The sequence below is a fragment of the Ovis canadensis genome, chromosome 3, assembly GCF_042477335.2.
Source record: "Ovis canadensis isolate MfBH-ARS-UI-01 breed Bighorn chromosome 3, ARS-UI_OviCan_v2, whole genome shotgun sequence".
NCBI classification, from domain to species: domain Eukaryota; kingdom Metazoa; phylum Chordata; class Mammalia; order Artiodactyla; family Bovidae; genus Ovis; species Ovis canadensis.
Genome location: NC_091247.1, coordinates 127955446 through 127980433, shown reverse-complemented (window position 1 = coordinate 127980433; position 24988 = coordinate 127955446). Strand labels below are relative to the sequence as shown.

The window sequence follows — 24988 nt, the reverse complement described above, 5'->3', positions numbered from 1 at the left end:
ACTGGGACCTGAGAGACATACTGTTCCAGTGTCTGTGGATTAAATCTAAGTTTCAATAGCTACCCAGTAACTCTATCTTGCTATCTAGCTACCTTGCTTTTAAATCTCTCCCCTAGCCATCCTATTTCCACCTTACTATTGTAGACCACCATATCTCTTTCAAGGAATAGGGCTCTATCCTCCTGTGTTGGATTTTTTCTTTTATTGTGCAGAAGCTTTTAGTTTTTGTGACAGTACTATACTGGTTTAATTACTATATCTTTGTTCAGTTCAGTTCAATACAGTCAGTCAGTAATGTGCAACTCTTTGCAACCCCATGGACTGCAGCATGCCAGGCCTCCCTGTCCATCACCAAATTCTGGAGTCCACCCAAACCCATGTCCATTGAGTTGGTGATGCCATCCAACCATCTCATCCTCTGTCATCCCCTTCTCCTCCTGCCTTCAATCTTTCCCAGCATCAGGGTCATTTCAAATGAGTCAGCTGTATGCATCAGGTGGCCAAAGTATTGGAGTTTCAGCTTCAGCATCAGTACTCCAATGAACATTCAGGACTGATTTCTTTTAGGATGGACTGGTTGGATCTCCTTGCAGTCCAAAGGACTCTCAAGAGTCTTATCCAACACAAGAGTCTTATCCAACAGTTCAAAAGCATCAGTTCTTCGGCACTCAACTTTCTTTATAGTCCAACTCTCACATCTATACATGACTACTGGAAAAACCATAGCCTTGACTAGACAGACCTTTGTTGGCAAAGTAATGTCTCTACTTTTTAATATGCTCTCTAGGTTGATCATAACTTTCCTTCCAAGGAGTAAGTGTCTTTTAATTTCATGGCTGAAGTCACCATCTGTAGGGATTTTAGAGCCCAGAAAAATTAAGTCAGCCACTGTTTCTCCATCTATTTGCCGTGAAGTGATGGGACCAGATACCATGATGTTAGTTTTCTGAATGCTGAACCTTAAGCCAACTTTTTCACTCTCCTCTTTCACTTTCATCAAGAGGCTCTTTAGTTCTTCACTTTCTGCCACAAGGGTGGTGTCATCTACACATCTGAGGTTATTGATATTTCTCCTGGCAGTCTTGATTCCAGCTTGTGCTTCCTCCAGCCCAGCATTTCTCATGATGTACTCTGCATATACGTTAAATAAGCAGGGTGACAATATACAGCCTTGACGTACTCCTTTTCCTATTTGGAACTAGTCTGTTGTTCCATGTCCAGTTCTAACTGTTGCTTCCTGACCTGCATATAGGTTTCTCAAGAGGCAGGTCGGGTGGTCTAGTATTCCCATCTCTTTCAGAATGTTCCAGTTTATTGTGATCCACACAGTCAAAGGCTTTGGCATAGTCAATACAGCAGAAATAGATGTTTTTCTGGAACTCTCTTGCTTTTTCGATGATCCAGGGGATGTTGACAATTTGATCTCTGGTTCCTCTGCCTTTTCTAAAACCAGCTTGAACATCTAGAATTTCATGGTTCATGTATTGTTAAAGCCTGCCTTGGAGAATTTTGAGCATTACTTTGACAGCATGTGAGATGAGTGCAATTGTGTGGTAGTTGAAGCATTCTTTGGCATTGCCTTTCTTTGGAATTGGAATGAAAACTGACCTTTTCCATTCCTGTGGACACTGCTAAGCTTTCCAAATTTTCTGGCATATTGAGTGCAGCACTTTCACAGCATCATCTTTCAGGATTTGAAATAGCTCAACTGGAGTTCCATCATCTCCACTAGCTTTGTTCGTAGTGATGCTTCCTAAGGCCCACTTGACTTCACATTCCAGGCTGTCTGGCTCTAGGTGAGTGATCACACTATTGTGATTATCTTGGTCTTGAAGATCTTTTTTGTACAGTTCTTCTGTGTATTCTGCCACCTCTTCTTAATGTCTTCTACTTCTGTTAGGTTCATACCATTTCTGTCCTTTATTGAGCCCATCTTTGCATGAAATGTTCCCTTGGTATCTCTCATTTTCTTGAAGAGCCCTCTAGTCTTTCCCATTCTATTGTTTTCCTCTATTTCTTTGCACTGATCATTGAGGAAGGCTTTCCTATCTCTCCTTGCTATGCTTTGGAACTCTGCATTTACATGGGTATATCTTTCTTTTTCTCCTTTTTTAGATAGTTTCAATTAGGAAGTGTGATGCTTCTAGTTTTGTTCTGCTTTCTTAAAATTATTTTGGGATCTCAAAGTCCTTGTAGTGTCATGCAAATTTTAGGGCTTTTTTTCTATTTCTGTGAAAACTGCCATTGGAGTTTTAACAGGGTTCATATTTGATTTATAGATCACTTTGAGTAATATACATTTTAACAATATTAATTCTTCTGATACATTAGGATAGAATATTTTTCTATTTGTGTCTTCTTCAATTTCTTGCATCAATCTCCTACCCTGACTTTTAAAACTTGCCTCCTGGCAGCAAACTGGAGAAATTGTGTCTTACTTCTTTTTTTTCTTTTTTTCTTAAGGATATACTTAAGGCTATATACTGCCAGTATCTGAAAAAAATAAAAAGCATCATCAACTATTGATGAAATGTAATTCCTCCTGGAAATTGGGGAAACTTTAGTTTTCTTTTCTTTCAGTTACTGATTTGAGGATCAGATAATGGTGTAGTAGTCACATCCAATTGTAGCAAATAGGTTTCTTACTTTCTCTCTCTCTTTTTATTATTACAATATAATCATAAATTTATACTAATTTTGTATTTTACTATCAGAGTAATTTTTTATCACTGTTTTTTCCACAAGTTTTCTCAATATAAACTTTTTCAAGTTGTTTTCTGTGACCCCACTAACCTCTGAGATCTTCCTTGTTTTATGGAAAAACAAAAAGCCAAATATCAGAGTTCCTTCAGATATTTCCATTTTCTTCTCAGTAAATTTGTTTGACATTGGTCTGAAATTATTATCTTTTTTGGTTTTGTTTTTTTTTTTTTTTTTTTGCTGTTTCTATGTCTTCTTGTCCTTGAATGTTCATTTTTTTTTTTTCCTGGAACCATCTAATTCTGTGTTTGAGGTGAGAGAGAACTTTGGGTAGATTACTAGCTTTCTTAATCTTTCTTTTATTATGATATAATTTAATGTTGTTAAATAAATGACACATACTTTGGTCTGTCTCTTGACCTCTAATTTGGGCTCCTCAGCTAGTTCTGCTTGTCCTTAATGTTATTACTTTTATTTACATATAAATTGTGTTATATGTGTTATTTTATTTTTCTCTTGGTTGTGCTGAGGGTATATACCACAGAAGGTTTATTTGTGCTTTGATTGTTTTGAATGAATTTTGGAGGATTATAAGTTGGAGGACTGGATATTAAAACTTTAGGTGACTACCATTTTTCTCTAAGGACTTTATTTCTGTTTTTGTTAACTCTTGGAATTATATTACAAGGTTTTGGTGGCAGTGTTTTGTTTTATTTTGCATTAATACAAAATGCACAAGAGTATTATCTTCAAAGCTTTATATTTTCCACTTATACCAGTTAAAATTCCCCTGACTGTTCAGCAATAAATAATCCACCTGTATTGTAGGAGACATAGAACATGTGGGTTGGATCCCGGGTCGGAAAAACCTTCTGGAGGAGGAAATGGCAACCAATTCCAGTATTCTTGCCTGGAAAAATCCCATGAACAATGGAGACAGGTGGGCTACAGTCCATGGGGTCACAAACAGTCAGATATGGCTGAACACACATACATGCACTCATCAAAGAAGACAAACAATACTACTTGAAATATCATATATGACCCACCTCATCGTGTTATAGGGGCTTCCCAGGAGGTACTCTAGTGGTAAATAACCCACCTGCCAATGCAGGAGACATAAGAGATGGGTTTGATCCCTGGGTCGGGAAGATCCCCTGGAAGAGGGCATGACAACCCACTCCAGTACTCTCGCCTGGAGAATCCAATGGACAGAGAAGCCTGACAGGCTACAAGCCATAGGGACACAAAGAGTTGGACCTGACTAGAGTGACTTAGCAGCAGCAGCAGTATCATATTATATATTTATGTGTATTTTAAGTTAAACAAGTTTAATCAAAATTTTTCTTTCTGCCAAGAAAATTATATTTATATTTATTATATTATTTTTATTTTGTGCAACAGATAAATGTCATAAGTTATTGTGTCTATTGGTAGAAATGTATTTAAAATATCATAAGAAGCCTAATTAATAAACTGTATACCAATAGTAGTTAATAAAGCAGACTCTGATAATTCTAAGATTTGAAAGTTGGCATCATAGCTTATGGAGACACCTCAAGGAAGCTTTGTTTTTCTTAAATTATAAAATTGGTCTAATAGTGGTATTAAAGTTTTAGCATTGGTATGAAGATTCAATGAGCTACCTATGCAAAGTATATCACCCAGCACTTACAAATATTTAACAAATATTAGTAGATATGCATATTATTTTATTTATAATTATCTACATTTGAACTTTGCAAATGCAATTTGTGTCACATCATTTGCATTTTCTCTTTATCTCAAAAGAGTAAAATTAGGATGGAATTCTTCTTGACTTAGCATTTATATTAAACTTAAAACATTCAACTTTCAGAAACAAAATTATAAAGTATTATGTATTTTTAATCTTATTTTCTTGAAAAAAAGTTTGCTGCTTATGCTTCTGTGTCCAGGAAATAAAATGTCCTTTATTTTCTGAAAGACACTAGAGAATTCTGAAAATTAAAAGTAACGTTTAAAAATATGATGATATATATGCTTTTAAAAATATGGAAAGTTCAGAAAATTAAAAAGAAGATTGAAAATTCCTGATCATTCTGCTACATTGAAATAATGACTGTTAACATCTTATAGATTGTTTCCAATTTGTTTTACAGACATCCCTGCTTTGCTATACCATAATAAGACTTTGGCTCACAAATACAATTGTTTTATCTTTGAAAAGATTTTTAGAAGTATAATTGCTGAGTTAAGGGGAATAAATGTATTTTATGCTATTGTCATCTTCCCAAATTGACATTTAGAAATATTGTGTCACTTGTGTGTAATTAGATTCTAATTCTTTGTCATTTCAAATTCAGATAAAAAGCTTTTTATGGGGAGGGAGGTGGGAGGGGGGTTCATGTTTGGGAATGCATGTAAGAATTAAAGATTTTAAAATTTAAAAAATAAAAAACTAAAAAAAAAAATTATTATAAAAAAAAAAAAAGCTTTCTGTGTTGTTATAACCCATTTCATTACTTAACCTTGCTCATAAGTTCCTTTGTATACCATCAAATGTGCATTTAGGGCTACGTTGTGAATGGCTTCAATCTATTAACACTACAAATATTGAAACATCTTCTCTACTTTCACTTGTTGGTTTTCATTCAAATTTGTGATGAAAACACCTCCACGTGTATGCTGATGACAAAGCATGAGAAAAGTCCATGGGCAACGTGGAGGTGTGGTTCTAAAAGCTCTGACACTGATGTTGAGAGCCTCTGGTGAGATGAACCTGGTTGGAGGGGAAGACGTACACCAGGGTGGATAGCTGTGGGCCAGGATAGAAGTTCAGGCACAGGCTCCCAGGCCGAGTTTCCTGGTGCCTTGGCTTGAGGACTCAGGCCTGCTACATAGTTGATGGGTTCTGAAAGCCTTGCTCCTAACCAACACTCAAGGCTGCATTCAGCGACTACTTCTGTTCTTCACAGAACTAGACTCTGAGGCTGAAAATCCCTCCCAAACACCTTTTCTGCAAGAATCTTCTCTCTCAATGTTGTCAAGACATCCCCAGGTTCAGAATATACAACTTAAACCCAGTCTCTCAACCAACCAAGGGTCCTGGATCATCCATCCACAATACTTTTATTTTTTTATTTAAATAGGCCAGGTCTTAGTTGAGGCATGCGGAATCTAGTTCCCTGGCAAGGGATCTAACCCACACCTTCTGTATTGGGAGCATGGAGTTTCAACCACTGGACCACCAAGAAAGTCCTACAATGCTTTTACATTAATGTTAACAGATCTGAGTCCATATTTCAGCCCTCTCTGGAACCAGAATACGTAACATAAACTTTATCCTAACCCATGGTATCCCTCAGGATGGGTCCTGAAACACCTCAATTCCACCTCTTCCTTCAACCCAAACTCTCATGGTTGTACATCCTCAGTGTTCTTGGAGCATCCTCTCCTAGACCTGAATCAGGCACATCCTAAAATATAGACGGCAGCACCAGAGTTCTGTGCTGCAGCCATGAAATTAAAAGACACTTGCTCCTTGGAAGGAAAACTATGACAAACCTAGACAGTGTATTAAAAAGCAGAGATATTACTTTGCCAACAGATATTTGTATTGTCAAAGCTACAGTTTTTCCAGTAGTCATGTATGGATGTGAGAGTTGGACCATAAAGAAGGCTGAACACTGAAGAATAGATGGTTTCAAATTGTGGTGCTGGAGAAGATTCTCAGAAATCCCTTGGACTGCAAGGAGGTAAAACCAGTCAATTCTAAAGGAAATCAACTCTCAATATTCATTGAAAGGATTGATGCTAAAGCTCCAATACTTTGGCCACCTGATGGGAAGAGCCAACACATTGAAAAAGACCCTGATGCTGGGAAAGATTGAAGGCAAAAGAAAAGGGAGCAGTGGAGGATGAGATAGTTAGATAGTGTCACTTACTCAATGGGCATGAATTTTAGCCAACTCCAGGAGACGGTGGAGGACAGAGGACCCTGGCATGCTGTAGTCCATGGGATCACAAGGAGTTGGACACGACTTAGTGACTGAACAACAACACTGGAGTTCTGAGATTGGCCACTGAATATAAAAAGATAAGTCTTTCACCAGACCCTACTTCAAAACAGTCCTTCTCAGGTGACCCTGAGACTTCTGCCTCAAGAATCCAGACTCACGAGCATTTGTGCTAACAGACCCCAGCTGCATCTAGACTCTGTACCCTGTAGGCAGCCCCTCCAGGTCCTTGGGGCCTGGGGCCCTACCAGAATATCATTCTCTTGAAATGAGCCACAGATGGAGAGTCTATAGCATTAATCCTGCTTCTTATCTTTGCTGGGCCAACTTAGGATGGTTACAGCTGCAGTGAACATGAGAGGGCATCTTATCCTACTCAAATCCAGAAAAAAAAAAAAAAAACTTTTACAAGCAGAATATTTTATCTGTAGATTGAGGACCAGGTTACAGTACACTTCAGATTATAGAATGAGACAACAGAATTTAACTTAATGTTTTGGTTCAAAAGTGATATGTATGCATTTTCTTATTGGAAAAGATAAATGGTGAGTCTGTTGACACACTTTTGACACATAAATGCAAATTAGAAACTGACCCTATTCTAAAACTGACATCACAAACCAAAAGGTGAGATGATTTAATATATGGTCTGCTATTAGGCCTACTCTGATGACCCAGACGGCAAAGAATCTGCCTGCAATGCAGGAGACCAGGGCTCAATCCCTGGGTAGAGAAGGGGATGGCTACCCACTCCAGTATTCTAGCCTGGAGAATCCTAAGGACAGAGGAGCCTGGTAGGCTACAGTCCATGGAATCACAGGAGCCAGACATGACCAGGTGACTAACACTTTATACTTTATTAATGTTTCATTTCAGTTCAATCGCTCAGTTGCGTCTGACTCTGTGCGACCCTGTGGACTGCAGCACGTCAGGCTTCCCTGTCTGTCACCAACTTGCAGAGGTTGCTCAAACTCATGTCCATCAAGTCAGTGATGCCATCCAAACACTTAATGCTCTTTCATCTCTTCTCCTCCTGCCTTCCATCTTTCCCAGAATCAACGTCTTTTCCAGTGAGTTAGTTCTTCACATCAGGTGGCCAAAGTATTGCAGTTTCAACTTCAGCATCAGATCTTCCAATGAATATTCAGTAATGATTTCCTTTAGGATTGAATGGTTTCATCTCCTTGCAAACCAAGGAGAGTCATCTCCAACACCACGTTTAAAAAGCATCAATTCTTCAGTGCTTAGCTTTCTTTATAGTCCAACTCTCACATCCATACATGACTACTGGAAAAACCATAGCTTTGACTAGATGGTCTTTTGTCGGCAAAGTAATGGCTCTGCTTTTTAAATGCTGTCTAGTCTGGTCATAGCTTTTCTTCCAAGGAGCATGTGTCTTTTAATTTCATGGCTGCAGTCACCATCTGAAGTGATTTTGGAGCCTCCAAAAATAAAGTCTGTCACTGTTTCCATTGTTTCCATATCTATTTGCCATGAAGTGATGGGACCAGATGGCATGATCTTAGTTTTCTGAATGTTGAGTTTTCAGCCAGCTTTTTCACTCTCCTTTTTCACTTTCATCAAGAGGCTCTTTAGTTCTTCACTTCCTGCCACAAGGGTGGTGTCATCTGCATATCTGAGGTTATTGATATTTCTCCCAGAAATCTTGATTCCAGCTTGTACTTTATCCAGCCTGGCATTTCACATGATGTAAAGCTCAGTCGGTTAATCATCTGCCTGCAATGCAGGAGACCCAGGTTCGATTCCTGGGTCAGGAAGATCCACTGGAGAAGGAAATGGCAACCCACTCCAGTATTCTTGGCTAGAAATCCCGTGGACAGAGGAGCCTGGCAGGCTACAGACCATGGGATCGCAAGAGTCGAACACTACTTAGCAATTAAACCACCACCACTCAGCACATAAGTTAAATAAGCAAGGTGACACTATACAGCCTTGACGTACTCCTTTTCCTATTTGGAACCAGTCTGTTGTTCCATGTCCAGTTCTAACTGTTGCTTCCTGACCTGCATACAGGTTTCTCAAGAGACAGGTCAGGTGGTCTGGTATTCCCATCTCTTTCAGAATTTTCCACAGTTTACTGTGATCCACACAGTCAAAGGCTTTGGCATAGTCAATAAAGCAGAAATAGACATTTTTCTGGAACTCTCTTGCTTTATCCATGATCCAGAGGATCTTGGCAATTTGATCTCTGGTTCCTCTGCCTTTTCTAAAACCAGCTTGAACATCTGGAAGTTCACGGTCCACATATTGCTGAAGCCTGGCTTGGAGAATTTTGAGCATTACTTTACCAGCATGTGAGATGAGTGCAGTTGTGCAGTAATTTGAACATTCTTTGGCATTGCCTTTCTGTTAGCCTTTACTCTGCTTCATTTTGTAATCCAAGGCCACATTTACCTGGTACTCCAGGTAGCTCTTAACTTCCTACTTTTGCATTCTAGTCCCCTATAATGAAAAGGACATCTTTCGGGGGTGTTAGTTCTAGAAGGTCTTGTAGGTCTTCACAGGACCATTCAGCTTCAGCTTCTTCAACATTACTGGTCAGGGCATAGACTTGGATTACTGTGATACTGATTGTTTTGCCTTGGAAACCAATAGAGATCATCCTGTCCTTTTTGAGATTTCCCCCAAGTGTACTGCATTTTGAACTCTTTTTTTTTTTTTTTGACTATGATATCTACTCCATTTCTTCTAAGAGATTCTTGCCCACAGTTGTAAATATAATGGTTGTCTGAATTAAATTAACCCATTCCAGTCCATTTTAGTTCACTGATTCTTAAAATGTTGAGATTCACTCTTGTCATCTCCTGTTTGACCACTTCTAATTTACCTTGATTCATGGACCTAACATTCCAGGTTCCTATGCAATATTGTTCTTTACCACGTCCAACTTTACTTCCATCACCAGTCACATCCACAATTGGCTGTTGTTTTCATTTTGGCGCCATCTCTTCATTCTTTGTGATGTTACTTGGCCACCTACTGACCTGGGAAGTTCATCCTTCAATGTCCTATATTTTTGCCTTTTCATGCTGCTCATGGGGATCTCAAGCCAAGAATACTGAAGCAGCTTGCCATTGCCTTCTCCAGTGGACATGTTTTGTCAGAACTCTCCACCATGGCCCATCTGTCTTAGATGACCCTACTACATAGCATGGCTCATAGTTTCATTAATCCATTATTGTTTTCCAGTATCCAGTTTTTCTTTATTTCTCAGTACACAGAAGATTATACCTCCCCACTCCCTTGAAATTAGAGTGGTAATACTATTATTACTATTGCCAGTGAACTGTGAGCAGTTCACAGTGCATAGCTCTATATTTGGAAAAGCTAAATTGTTTCACTTTCACCTCATAAGAGACACAAAGATAAATTCCAGGTGTACGAACAAAAGTCTGTCTATTAAAACAAGCCAAAAAACACAGAAGAAAATAAATGAGACAGTCTGTCTGATATCAAGATAGGGAAGAATTTTTTTAAAACATTATATGAAAAAAATATATGTGCATCTCTACACATATATTTATAGCTACAAATCAAGAAAAAATAACTCTCAAGAAGAATATGACCGAAGAAAATGGACTTTCATTAACATTCCTTTCTCCCAATTCCTCATCTTCTTTCCTATAATTTTCAAAGATTCAGAAATGCTTTCTTGCATTAATTCATGCAAGAGACATTGTTAGCTGGATATGTTTTAGACATTGTTGTAAAGGTTGGGGTACAGGCCTTTTTCGCCTTCTGAAGTTCTTTATGCCCATAATACTTCATCCTAAAGCAGAACCCAAGAAGACATAGTATATAACTCAACAAGGCATAATTTCCAAAAATCGTTGCTTATGGACAGAATATGATTCCACTAACCTTTTGATCATTTTAGGTTTTCTACATAATTTTTAAAAATATCAGTAATCTAAATAAATTTTGTAATTGTAGTGGATCATAAAACGTAGAAGAGTGAAATGGAAAATAATTAGGTTTCCACTAACCCTACCAACTCCATTTTGGCTTTTTATAGTTCATAAATCATTATAAACAATAGATTGAGCAAGGCAATGTTGATATGCCACTCCAGGATTTACACTGATTTAGCAAGAATTACTGGGAAAATTAACAAAGTTATATAACTGAGTTTTTGTGTGGACTCAACCCAAAACTTTAACTTCCTTTGTGACTTCCCTTTCTCTCACTCAAATTTTCTCCCTATATTTCTTTTCAGTGGACCTACTCTGAGATCAGTACTAGCCCCGAACTTCTAGTGTCTTCTATTTTTATTACATTATAATATGGGGAGGTAGATGTTACCTTAATGCTTGCTTTTCTTTTATTTTCATTCTTTCTCATCAGTTCAGTTTGGTCCCTCAGTCGTGGTTGACTCTTTGTGACTCCATGGACTACAGCACACCAGGCTTCCCTGTCCATCACCATCTCCTGGAGCTTGCTCAAACTCATGTCCTTGGAGTCGGTGATGCCATCCAACCATCTCATCCTCTGTTGTCCCCTTCTCCTCCTGCCTTCCATCTTTCCCAGCATCAGGGTCTTTTCAAATGAGTCAGTTCTTCATATCAGGTGGCTAAAATATTAGTTTCAGCTTCAGCATCAGTCTTTTCAATGACTATCCAGGACTGATTTTCTTTAGGATGAACCGGTTTGATCTCCCTGCAGTCCAAGGGACTCTCAAGAGTCTTCTCCAACCACAGTTCAAAAGCATCAATTCTTTGGAGCTCAGCTTTCTTTATAGTCCAACTCTCACATCCATTCATGACTAATGGAAAAACCATAGCTTTGAATAGATGGACCTTTGTTGGCAAAGTAATATCTCTGTTTTATAACATGCTGTCTAGGTTGGTCATAGCTTTTCTTCCAAAGAGGAAGTGTCTTTTAATTTCATGGCTGCATTCACCATGTGCAGTGGGGACTATTATTTTCTTAAATTATTGTTACCAATATTTATTTGTTCAGAAATAACTGCTTTTCACTTTTACTAACACTACATCAAGATAAACCATGGCATTATCTTTATGTTAATGTTTTGATAAATTATGCCAACTTTTATTGTAAAACTGTAAACAATTTTGATTCAAATATCTGGAGATTAAAATTTTATAAAGGCCTGTTGATTGATATGGTGAAGAAATATTTACATGCATAATTAATTGTTAGTAATTCTGTGCCTCTTTTCCACAGGAAAGAATGCTTAAATTTCACCAAGTGAAACATATTTTTGATATACTAGATAAAATGCGATGCCTGCGAAAACGTTCTACTGTCTCATTCTTGGGAGTTCTTGTCATTTTCCTTCTGTTTATGAACTTGTACATTGAAGATAGCTATGTTATGGTAAGTCTTGGAGGTTGATTATTTGTTGTTCAATTAAGGCATAAGTCAAACAAGACAGTCCACTTGCAACATAACTTCAGTCCAAGATATTGAAATAGCCTTAGTCTGAGCAATATTATAACATATATCTTTCCTATCTAGCTACTTTTTTATATCAATTATACATTGTCAACAGTATAATTGTTTTGGCTCATGTTCCAATGCTTTATTTAATGCTATATGCTATATTTAATGCAAATATGCACATCTAATTACAAATAAGTTAGCTATCATCCCTATCTGAATTAATTGTATGTCTGTGTGTGTGTTTGTGTGCTTAGTCCCTCAGTTGTGTTCAACTCTTTATGACCTCATAGGCTGTAGCCCACCAAGCTCCTCTGTCCATGGGCTTCTCCAGCAAGACTACTGGAATGAGTTTTCAGTTCCCTCTACAGCAGATCTTCCTGACACAGCGATGGAACCGGTATCTCCTGCATTGACAGGCAGATTCTTTAGCACTGAGCCACCAGGAAGCTCATAGTAGTATATTACATATTTATTGAAAAAGATACACTTATAAGTGGAACTGGGCAGAGTCACCTGTAAATAGACTAAACAAATTTTTAACAGGTATTACTCCTAGATAGCATATTTAAAAGCAGAGACATTAACTTGCCGACTAAGGTTTGTCTAGTCAAGGCTATGGTTTTTCCTGTGGTCATGTATGGATGTGAGAGTTGGACTGTAAAGAAGGCTGAGCACTGAAGAATTGATGCTTTTGAACTGTGGTGTTGGAGAAGACTCCTGAGAGTCCCTTGGACTGCAAGGAGATCCAACCAGTCCATTCTGAAGGAGATCAGCCCTGGGATTTCTTTGGAAGGAATGATGCTAAAGCTGAAACTCCAGTACTTCGGCCACCTCATGCGAAGAGTTGACTTATTGGAAAAGACTTTGATGCTGGCAGGGATTGGGGGCAGGAGGAGAAGGGGACGACCAAGGATGAGATGGCTGGATGGCATCACTGACTCGATGGACATGAGTCTGAGTGAACTCCAGGAGTTGGTGATGGACAGGGAGGCCTGGCATGCTACGATTCATGGGGTCACAAAGAGTCGGACACGACTAAGCGACTGAACTGAACTGAACTCCTTACTTTCTTTACTTTTCTATATTATCAAAAATTTTCAAATCCTGTTGTCTAATTAATGATACTAAGTGTGCTATTTTGTTAAGAAGGAATGCTTTATTAATGTGTGACATCTCATTTGGATCTTGAATAGCTGTACACGACCACCATGTTTTAGCCTTATAGTCACTAAAAAGTATTAAAGAATGTCAAGAACTAAAGATAAGAATGTGAAAATTATTCAATAGTTTAAAAAAGGTAAAATTAGCAAGTTAGTAGATTTTTCCCCATGTCTGGCAGCGTGCAGTTATCTTGGTCCCCTGTACATGCATGCATGCTAAGTTGCTTCGGTCTTGTCTGACTCATTATGACTCTACAGAGTATCCAGGCTCCTCTAGCCATGGGATTCTCCAGGCAAGAATACTGGAGTGGGTTTCCATGCCCTCCTCTAAGAGATCTTCCTGACCCAGGGATCAAATGCTTGTCTCTTGCATCTCCTGAATTGTCAAGCAGGTTCTTTACCCCTAGAGCCACCTGAGAAGCCCCCAACCAGGGATCAAACCCATGCCCCCTGCAATGGAAGTGTGGAATTTTAACCTCTGAAGAAACTTACTAATGATATGCATTGGGACACCAAGGAAGTCCCTAATTTTATGGGGTTTTTTTTTTAGGGGAGTAGTTTTCTATTTTTTGGTCACACCACACAATTATAGATACTTAGTTCCTGACCAGGGAACAAACCCATGCTCTCTACAATGGAAGTACAGAGACTTAACCACTGTGCTGCCAGGGAAATTCCCTGAATGAATTTTAAGTGAATTATGAAAGTATACAAAAAGACACATTCTGGCTGATTGTGAGAACTCAATATGTCTCTATTATTTATTTTTGTTATGATTGTCACATAATTCATGTCTACTGAGAATAATTATGGACATTATTTCTTATTTACTTTTTCCATCATAATTGATGTTAAGATATCTGAGAAAATTCTAATACTTGTACAATTATTCCTGTTTACATATTTCAGAAAACCAAAGCCTTTGAACATACAGAGAACTGGAAAGTACTTTTTTTCATAAAAGCATGCTGAAAACTTTCAATTAATAGCTTAACTAGAGAGACTCTGACAACAACTTCAAAGATCATTTCCTAGTAAAATGTTTTATTTTATTAATTGAAAATGATTTAGTAACTACCAGTTACTTGCCAGATACTATTCTATATCCTACAAGCCAACCAAATGATCTTAGTTGGTACAGATTTTCTTAGGAGGTCTTCTGTAAAGCATCTTGCCTCCCTTAGCATTGTTCTTAGATGGTGAAATTCTGTCACATTCCTAGACCTTGACTCTGCCTCTGTCTTTTACCTTCAATTATAGGTTTAATATTGTGGGCTTTTACCTTCAAGTATAGGTCTAATTTTACCATCCTTAGTCAATTCACCATATTGAAGGTACCACAGTTAATAGAATTTGACTAGGCATGATCTAGTTAAACATAGCAAACTGGAAAGACTTACTAGTAATATGCATTTTAGATTTTTTTAACCTGACTATTAGGTTTATGAAATTTAAGGACAATAGAGCAAAACCTAGGTGATCCAGCTATTTTTTAATTAAGAGAATTGAAGATTGTAAATTAATTAGAGGAGCTCTTGATTAATGATTTAATTTTGTAATAAACATTTATTTCTTGCATCTCTGTGTACTGGTGAGAGTAAATCACATCTTGTAAATCAAAAGCATGGTATTGGTAGGATGCTTGTTGCATTTAGTGATGATAAGACTCTTTCAAGTGCAATTTCAATATTTAACTTTAAGTAGACAAAATATTATATGCAGCAAACATCTTTATGTCTTTTGGAAGAGAACCACTTCAATTCACCATAAAATATATAAGAAATAATAGAGTACATACCCATAAGATCAAATTCTATTGCTCTATTTATACATTTCTGTCTAAACATCAGTCCTACCCACATTATTTAAAAGTGTGATTTAATGAAGTAGCTCTTACTAAAGAGTACTTTCTCAATGAAATCTGGCTACATTAGCCATATACCACCAGGGAAGTCCATATATATCTAAGCAGATTTACAAATCATCCCTGATACAGAGAAGAGATTGCTTCTTAGCTTAAAAAACTGAATTTATTTTTAAATATTTACTTTATGTTAGAAAAAGTAAATTAAAATGGATGTTAAGTATAAGCATGCCCCCATTTTGAAAATTTAGTGACAATATTTTTATTAAGTATTCACTCTTTACTAGAAGACGTTTTCTACCTAAATTACATTTTGGACCAAATTTTATCCCAAGGCTTAATATGTATAAACTTTTAAATATTCGTTGTCTTCATGTACAATTACATTAAAACTGTTCTTCTACAATGTGTTTAGTGCAGTTCAATTCAGTTGCTCAGTTGTGTCCGACTCTTTGCGACCCCATGAACAGCAGCACGCGAGGCCTCCCAGTCCATCACAAACTCCCAGAGTCTAGCCAAACCCATGTCCATCAAGTTGGTGATGCGATCCAACCATCTCATACTCTGTTGTCCCCTTCTCCTCCTGCCCTCAATCTTTCCCAGTATCAGGGTCTTTTCAAATGAGTCCGCTCTTTGCATGAGGTGTCCAAAGTACTGGAGTTTCAGCTTCAACATCATTCCCTCCAAAGAAATCCCAGGGCTGATCTCCTTCAGAATGGACTGGCTGGATCTCCTTGCAGTCCAAGGGACTCTCAAGAGTCTTCTCCAACACCACAGTTCAAAAGCATCAATTCTTCAGCGCTCAGCTTTCTTTATAGTCCAACTCTCACATCTATACATGACTACTGGAAAAACCATAGCCTTGACTAGACGGACCTTTGTTGGCAAAGTAATGTCTCTGCTTTTGAATATGCTATCTAGGTTGGTCATCACTTTCCTTCCAAGGAGTAAGCGTCTTTTAATTTCATGGCTGCAGTCACTATCTGCAGTGATTTTGGAGCCCCCCCAAAATAAAGTCTGACACTGTTTCCACTGTTTCCCCATCTATTTGCCATGAAGTGATGGGACCAGATACCATGATCTTTGTTTTCTGAATGTTGAGTTTTAAGCCAACTTTTTCACTCTCCTCTTTCACTTTCATCAAGAGGCTTTTTAGTTCCTATTCACTTTCTGCCATAAGGATGGTGTCATCTGCATATCTGAGGTTTACTGATATATCTCCCAGTAATCTTGATTCCAGTTGTGCTTCTTCCAGCCCAGCGTTTCTCATGATGTACCCTGCATATAAGTTAAATAAGCAGGGTGACAATATACAGCCTTGATGTACTCCTTTTCCTATTTGGAACCAGTCTGTTGTTCCATGTCCAGTTCTAACTGTTGCTTCCTGACCTGCATACAGATTTCTCAAGAGGCAGGTCAAGTGGTGTGGTATTCCCATCTCTTTCAGAATTTTCCAGTTTATTGTGATCCCCACAGTTAAAGGCTTGGCCATAGTCAATAAAGCAGAAATAGATGTTTTTATGGAACGCTCTTGCTTTTTCAGTGATCCAGTGGATGCTGGCAATTTGATCTCTGGTTCCTCTGCCTTTTCTAAAACCAGGTTGAACACCTCAAAGTTCACGGTTCACATATTACTGAAGCCTGGCTTGGAGAATTTTAAGCAATGTGTTAATATCCATAGAAAACTGGCCTCTTAGTTGTGGCATGAGGAACCTAGTTCCCTGATACAGGATTGAACCCCAGCCCCCTACATTGGGAGCACAGTCCTAACCACTGGACCACCAGGGAAATCCACTGGTTTTTTTTTTTTTTTTAAATCAGGAGGAAATTATAGTTATAATTCAGAGAACTCAGATAAACAATTACAGTAATAAGGCCTCTAGGGTTATTTAGCACATGTATTCTACTCTTCTTGCTAGAAAATCCATCAATGGCCCCAAATCCTGAGTGTATAACAGCTTAGTGTAATGTGTATAAGATAGAGGCATATGTGCCTTTCAGTAGGAAAGAAAGCCAAGTTCGGTATAATAGACAAATTGTATTACAAGGCAAACTAAGTAGAAGAGACACTGCATGCCCAATCAACTTAGCCTCTCAGCTGTGAGCATCTTCAAAGTAGCCACTAGGGTATATATTTAGCCTGTAGCTAGTCCATTGAATTTCATTCCCATCCAGAAAATGATTGTCATAAAGCTTTGTCTTATTACTGAAAAACACACTACAGCATAGTAGCTATAGAAAGAAGGTATCCAGGGAGAGCCTGGCTGTTCAGGTAGATGCTTCTGGAAAGCAGCCAACAAGGCTGACTGAGGTGAAAGTTGTATTACTTATTTATGCTGAAAAGTGTAAAGACTTGTTCTTGAGAATTTAATAAAGTGCTTTCATGTCTCATTTCATCTTATATTCTGTTATATCCTTCAATCAGGATGAATGTACCCTATCTTATCACAGAAAAGGTCTGGATTTTTACGTGTTCAAGATAGAATTCTTAAAGAGATATTCAGTATCCTGCACTTCCTTTAGAATGTGACATCAAATAAGAACAGAGTGGTAAAATGAATTCAGTATTGTGACTACTGCCTGATTTTTATAAATGTATTTTCTAGATCCTATTAAATATGGACATAATATTTACTATTAAAGTAGATAATGCAAAATTGAGTCTCCAGTTACCTTTTGAAAATCCTAAATTTGCTAATTTTAAAACTTGCATGCTTTTTTTTAGGTTTTCAGAAATACAAAGATGAAAATATTTATGTCCAGTTAATTTAAAATAATCAGAATTCAATGGATATTAGTACATTTATACAACTAGCCTCCCAAGTTTAATGTCATTTATTTTAAAATTCTGTAACTTATAGATAGCAAACACATTATAAATCACAATAAATATTTTCTTCATCCAAATTATCAAGGCAATATAAAATATAGAAATACACTATTAAAAAGCAAATATAGGCTCATAAACATAATTCAATATACAGAAAGGATATGCAGAATGCATGTTCATTTATCAAGGACCAGATTGAAAGTTCTTGCCAGTCAATGTTCAGTTTCAACTTTTATTCTAAGACAATTTCAGCCTGGCCATAGATTTAAAACTTTGAGTTAGTCATCTTTTCCATTGATATTTGAATTTGAAATAAAGCAGTAAATGTTCCAACTAAAGTAAAATTCATATTTGAATCCTTTCTAATATTTTAGGATAATGTTTAATTGATTAAAGTTTCATTGACCACAGTCAAATAGTATGAGGACCAAATTCATTTAATACATTTACTTGCTCTGTTGTCTCAATGGCATTGCTCATACCTGACCTGCCAATCCTATACTCAATAGTCGAAATAGCCACAGAACTCACACAGTACAACAGATACTTTGCCAGAAAAGAAAAAAAAATCTAATTAGGTTGTCCTAATATTCTACCAGTGATAATAAACCATATACAAAAGCCAAGCAGGTCATCATGTTGCTAGTCATGTATAACTAATAGAAAATGAAAAGTGAAAGTGAAGTCACTCAGTCGTGTCCGACTCTTTGAGACCCCATGGACTGTAACTTATCAGGCTCATCTGTCCATGGGATTTTTCCAGGCAACAGTACTGGAGTGGATTGCCGTTTCCTTCTTCAGCGGATCTTCCCAACCCAGGGATGGAACCCAGGTCTCCCACATTGTAGACAGACGCTGTTCAAATGATTAGATAATCAAAATCTATAATTTATATCAAAGGGAGATAAAGGGAATCAATTAATTGTTAGCAGGATATTTTTAAGCTGAATAGGAATATCTTCTTGAATATAAACCATCCTGAAAATTGTATGACATAATTCCCTTATCAAATTGATACTAAAGTTTTTAAATATAAAAGATCTAAACTTCACTTTCATCAGGACACTCCCTCTCCCCCTCTACACTCACAAGCAACAAGCAAACATCATGGGAAAGACCTGTACATAGTCTAAAGACATTTCCTTGAACATTTGGTATTAATGTCTCTTAATCAAGATATCTTGAAGATATTTGTAAAAAAATGTATCATTTCACAAAGACCATGCCTGTCCATTCTCAATAGCCTTCGATTATAGTGGCTACATAAATGACTGACTAACACTTCTTGATTAATAAGTTATTCAAACTCCAACATTATGTTCACTGTTGCATCCTTCTAATCATTCCTAAAATTTCAAAATCTTAGAAATAATGTGTGGTCTTTTATTTGACAGGACTTGAAGAGTAAATAGTTTAATATGATTCAGATATGGGGAATCTAGTGAGAATTAGCTTTACATGAAACTGTAAAGATCACTGTCAAGTTTGAAGATTCTTGTAAAGAATTTGAATTTTAACATGAAAACAGTGGGAGTTTTCAATTTTTTTATCAAAAGAATGCCATTATTAATGTATGCTTTAGAAAAGCAACTGTAAGCACGAAATAAAAAGTGGAAAATAGTGAACAGAATCTAGAATTCAGGTGAAAAATAATTAGTTACAGCTTCTAATGGCAGTAACTGATATTTATATAATACCCATATTAAAGACTCTTGAGAGTCCCTTGGACTGCAAGGAGATCACACATAAAGGGAACCAACCTTGTATATTCGTTGGAAGGACTGCTGCTACACCTGAAGTTCTAATACTTTGGCCACCTGATGCAAAGAGCCAACTCATTGGAAAAAAGCCTGCTGCTGCTGCTGCTGCTAAGTCACTTCAGTTGTGTCCAACTCTGTGCGACCCCACAGACGGCAGCCCACCAGGCTCCTCTATCTATGGGATTTTCCAGGCAAGAGTACTGGAGTGGGTTGCCATTTCCTTCTCCAGACCCTGATGGTAGAAAAGATTGAAGGCAGGAGGAGAAGGAGACGACAGAGGATGAGATGGGTAGATGGCATCACAACACCAACTCAATGGACGTGAGTTTGAGCAAGCTCCAGGAGATGGTGAAGGACAGGGAAGCCTGGTGTGCTGCAGTCCATAGGGTTGCAAAGAGTTGGACACGAGTAAGCAACTGAACAACAACAACAAAATATTGTATATCAGATATATATATACCCATTTTATATATATATATAATTATTATTATTATTGTGTAAGGAGAAAGTTTATTTAATCCATGACCATCTGTTGTTTCTCTCTTCCTCCTCCTTGGCATTCAGGAAGGAGACAAACAGATTTTAAGGGAAACATCTACACATCAGCTGAGTCCAGAACACTACATGCATACTTTCAAAGATTTGTCCAATTTCTCAGGAGCCCTCAATGTCACCTATCGCTACTTAGCTGTCATGCCTTTACAAAGAAAGCGTAAGTATACTTATACTTTTAAAATCAATAACAATAAAATGCTTTGTTTTAAAATAATGACAGTATGCTTCATTTGTATAACAAGAAATTTATGGGCTTTACTAACATAATATATATTTTGGGAAACATTTAGTGTTTCTTCACAAATTCAGTTATTGACCAATCCAATTTCATTAATAACAACACCAAAAAAATTAAATGCCTAATTGTGACATGAAGTTTTTAACAGCTTGCTATAGAATTCATGTAGGGAGACTAGGAAAAAGCAATTCACTTTAACTTTTTTAAGTTAGCTTTTAAAAATAATTATTCCCACAGTGATACATTTTCAAACATTGGTTTTATGACATGCCACCAGTTTGAAGTAGTGAAAGTCATTGTATTTGTTTCCTAAGATGTCATAACAAATGGTCACAAACTAGGTGGTTTGAAACAATAGAAATGGATTCTCTCACATTGCTGGAAGCCGGAATTCAGAAGCCAGGATGCTGGCAGCACCAGACTCCAGCTAGAGTGGAACCCTTCCTTGCCTCCTCCAGGTGTTAGCCGCACTTGGCATTCCTTGGTTAGTTGTAGCAAAACTGCAATCACTGCCACTCTCTCCACATGGCCTTTCTTTGTCTCTCTGTGTTCTCTCCCATTCTTATAAGGAAATTAGTCATTGAATTTATGGCCCAATCTAAATCCAATATGATTTCATCTGGAGATCTTTTAACTAATTGCATCTTCAAAGACTATTTTCAAATAAGGTCACAGTCTAAAGTTCCAGATAGACATGAAATTTTGGAAGCAATTATTCAATCCACTACAGGAACTTTGATCCAAGAAGTAACATACTACATTTCATGAATTTCAAGACTTTATAAATTATAGAAAATATCATGATCTAATTGATGTACCTCTAAGAAAGTACAAGCATCATCAATTTTAAGTTGTAAGATGCTATCAGTTGTGATATACAACCTGAGTTTAAAATATTTCTGTGTGAAAAATATGTTTTAGAATCAGTGATACACAGTGATATCATGAACTTCTTAGTAGGTGGTGTGGAGACCACAAAAATTGAGTTCCCTGTTAAGAAGTGTTTATGCAAGTGAGGTTGAGGAAAAATAGCAATAGTTTAACTTTCTTTAAATCTTTTTTCTTCCATTTCAACTGTCTACTTCTCTTAAACTTCCTCCTAATTTCAAAGACTGACACTATTTTTTAAAATCTCCATCTATTGCACCACCTTTGTTCACACATTACTAATTCCTTTCCATACTAAATTTACAAATGTGTGCTGGCACGTATACCAACTGCTTTATACTGAAGAGGCAATATAAAATAGAGAGTTTGTGTGTGTTAGTCACTCAGTTGTGTCTGACTTTTTGAGACCCCATGGACTGCAGCCTTCCAGACTTCTCTGTCCATGGGATTCTCCAGGCAAGAATACTGGAGTGGTTTGCCATTTCCTTTTCCAACTGCTTTATACTGAAGAGGTAATACAAAACAGAGAGTAAGAGCAGGCAAGAATATTGCAGTAATTTGCCATTTCCTCCTCCAGGGGATCTTCCTGACCCAGGGATTGAACCGGTTACTCCTGTGTCTCCTGCATTGGCAGGCAGTCTTTACCACTGTGCCACCTGGGAAGCTTTTGTATATTTAGCATAATTCTCTAATCACAAAATGCTCTATATATGATCATTCACTTAGATGTACTTAATAGAGCAGAAGGCCTAAGGGGAAAAGAACTTTTTTTTTCCTTTTTTCTATGTTATTCAAAACCCAGTTTCACCTTTAATTTGTCTTCATTCTGGATTCTTTTGTTCAGGATTTCTTACAATTGGACTTTCATCAGTGAGACGAAAAAAAGGAAGCTATTTACTTGAGACAATCAAGTCAATTTTTGAGCAATCCAGCTATGAAGAATTGAAGGAAATTTCAGTGGTGGTTCATCTAGCTGACTTTAACTCATCCTGGCGTGAGGTCATGCTGCAAGATATTACACAGAAATTTGCCCACCATATTATTGCTGGAAGGTTAATGGTTATACATGCTCCAGAGGAATATTACCCAATCCTGAGTGGCCTTAAAAGAAATTACAATGACCCAGAAGATAGAGTCAGATTTCGTTCCAAGCAAAATGTAGATTATGCTTTTTTGCTCAACTTTTGTGCCAATATTTCATACTATTATGTAATGCTTGAAGATGATGTTCGTTGTTCAAAAAATTTCTTAACTGCAATCAAGAAAGTCATTGCATCCTTAGAAGGAACTTACTGGGTAACCCTTGAGTTCTCTAAGCTTGGCTATATCGGAAAACTTTATCATTCTCATGATCTCCCACGTTTGGCACATTTTTTATTAATGTTTTATCAAGAAATGCCTTGTGATTGGCTATTGACTCATTTCCGGAGTCTGTTAGCTCAGAAAAATGTGATTCGTTTTAAACCATCTCTCTTTCAGCACATGGGTTATTATTCATCATATAAAGGAACTGAGAATAAGTTGAAGGATGATGATTTTGAAGAGGAGCCATTTGACCTCCCAGACAACCCTCCTGCAAGTCTGTATACCAACATGAGTGTTTTTGAAAATTATGATGCAAGCAAAGCTTACAGTAGTGTTGATGACTACTTCTGGGGGAAACCACCTTCAACAGGAGATGTCTTTGTGATTATATTTGAAAAACCAATTGTAATCAAAAGAATTAAAGTGAATACTGGAACAGAAGATCGACAAAATGATATTTTGCATCATGGAGCTCTAGATGTTGGGGGGAATATTCAATATTCTAAACAAAATAGACAATGTGTTACTTATATTAAACTAGGAGAATTCAGAAATGGAAATTTTGAAGTATCTGATGTAAATCAAAAAATTCCATTTGATATACATTGTATGAGGATATATGTTACCAAAACACAAAAGGAATGGCTGATTATTAGAAGTATTAGCATTTGGACTTCTTAGCCACTTAAATCAATATGTCCAGTTACTGAAGCAGGTCTTCCTGTTTCCTGCTTTGCTACGTCTTCTTTTGCTCCCTTTGTCCTTTAGAGGGAAAGCAATGGATTGGATAATTAAAAAGTCAATCACTTTGGCAGTTTTGATCTGCTCATTATCAGCATACTTTTACTTTTATGCACACATTTATTTCAACTTTTGAAGCTGTGTATCAGTTCATAGTTAATAATACTTTTGTTTATATTTTAGTGTTATTGTGTTACTTTCAAAATTTCATCTGCATGTCAAAAAGGTGACATGAAGGATTTAAAATGAGAAAATGTGGTTTGTTCAATGATGAATTGTGAAAGATAGTTCCCACTGTATGCACTTAGTCAAGAATTTATTTCATTATATCATCAGATAAATTTTATTAAGCATCTCTGTGACTATGCAGTTGGTTAGAATGATAATCTGTCTTGTTTTTCTTGTAAACTTAGGTTACCATAGACTTCTGTACATCTACAATGAATACCTCCTCATAGAAGTGATGTCTTTACAGCAGAACTTTGTGTGTCACTGAGGTGATGAAAAGAAGAAAAAAAACTTAATATCCTCTCCTGATTATTTATATAGGAGGGGAAATTGTTCAATGTACAAAAATTTGAACACCTACTGTCAATAAATTTTCTGTGGGAAGCACTCTTTTTCCAGGTTCCCTTTTGCAAAAATAAAGGTTATGCTCAATATTTTCAGGTTCCACTGGGTACCTGCATTTAATAGAAAAAAAATAGAGAAGGCTTATGGTTATTCCATTCCTAACGAACATTTTCAGTATATGCAGAAAATTTCTGAAATTGATTTTATATGTTTGTATTAAAATTCATATGCTTAAAATCCTTGTGATTTATCATATACTTTTTTGGAGTTCAAATGGACATTTTATGAAGGAAGAACGTAAGAAACAGAAATCAGTCATTTTTTCTACACTTATAGCAAGTCCAGGATGAGAGATCAAATGTTTTAATATCCAGACTATGTTCTTTCTTTTATGTAGAGATTGGTCTTCACATAATTTATGCTCTTATTTCTCTGGTACATGAGTGTCAGTTAAAAAGTTATTCTATCTGAAAATAGCTTGCATAATTTTTCCATAAGTCATGTTGTCATTCTATAAAATAATCCTGAAGTATCCTAAATGATACTCTTGTGATATATGCACCCAAATGGTAAGCAAAGTTGTCTAAATTTTACTGTGAGGGACTTCACCATAGTGTCTACACATAGAGTCATTAAAGCAATTCAGGACACCTATATTAGTGCATCCTAAAATCATTGTTTTTTCAGAATGTCCTGAGCTTGTCTCATCCTTTTCTTTTTTGACAAACAGCAAAGATGAAGTGATTTATCGTTTATTGTTGTTCAGTCATTAAGTTGTATCCAACTCTTTGTGACCCCCATGGACTGCAGCACACCAGGCTTCCATGTCCTTCACAATCTCCCAGAGTTGACTCAAGCTCATGAAGACAAATAAATATACTAGTATATAGATGGATGTACAATATATACAATATGGAGAGATAGATGAAATACGAGACTTGGGATAATAAGA

General features: G+C 36.9%; 1 protein-coding gene across 1 annotated transcript; it reads left to right on the top strand.

Annotated features, from left to right (window-relative positions):
* Positions 1-11909: 11909 nt before the first annotated feature.
* MGAT4C (MGAT4 family member C) lies at positions 11910-24078 on the top strand. Its single transcript, XM_069586360.1, has 3 exons — positions 11910-12056; positions 20301-20448; positions 22262-24078. The coding sequence occupies exons 1-3, from the start codon at positions 11910-11912 to the stop codon at positions 23401-23403; spliced, it is 1437 nt and encodes a 478-aa protein (XP_069442461.1). The 3' UTR covers positions 23404-24078.
* Positions 24079-24988: the final 910 nt, after the last annotated feature.

Excerpts from the sequence above, each read along its gene's own strand:
- MGAT4C (XM_069586360.1), top strand. The coding sequence starts at position 11,910 with ATGCTTAAATTTCACCAAGTGAAACATATTTTTGATATACTAGATAAA. Across the intron at positions 12,057-20,300 it reads TTGAAGATAGCTATGTTATG|GAAGGAGACAAACAGATTTT; the intron begins GTAAGTCTTGGA and ends CTTGGCATTCAG. Across the intron at positions 20,449-22,261 it reads CATGCCTTTACAAAGAAAGC|GATTTCTTACAATTGGACTT; the intron begins GTAAGTATACTT and ends TCTTTTGTTCAG.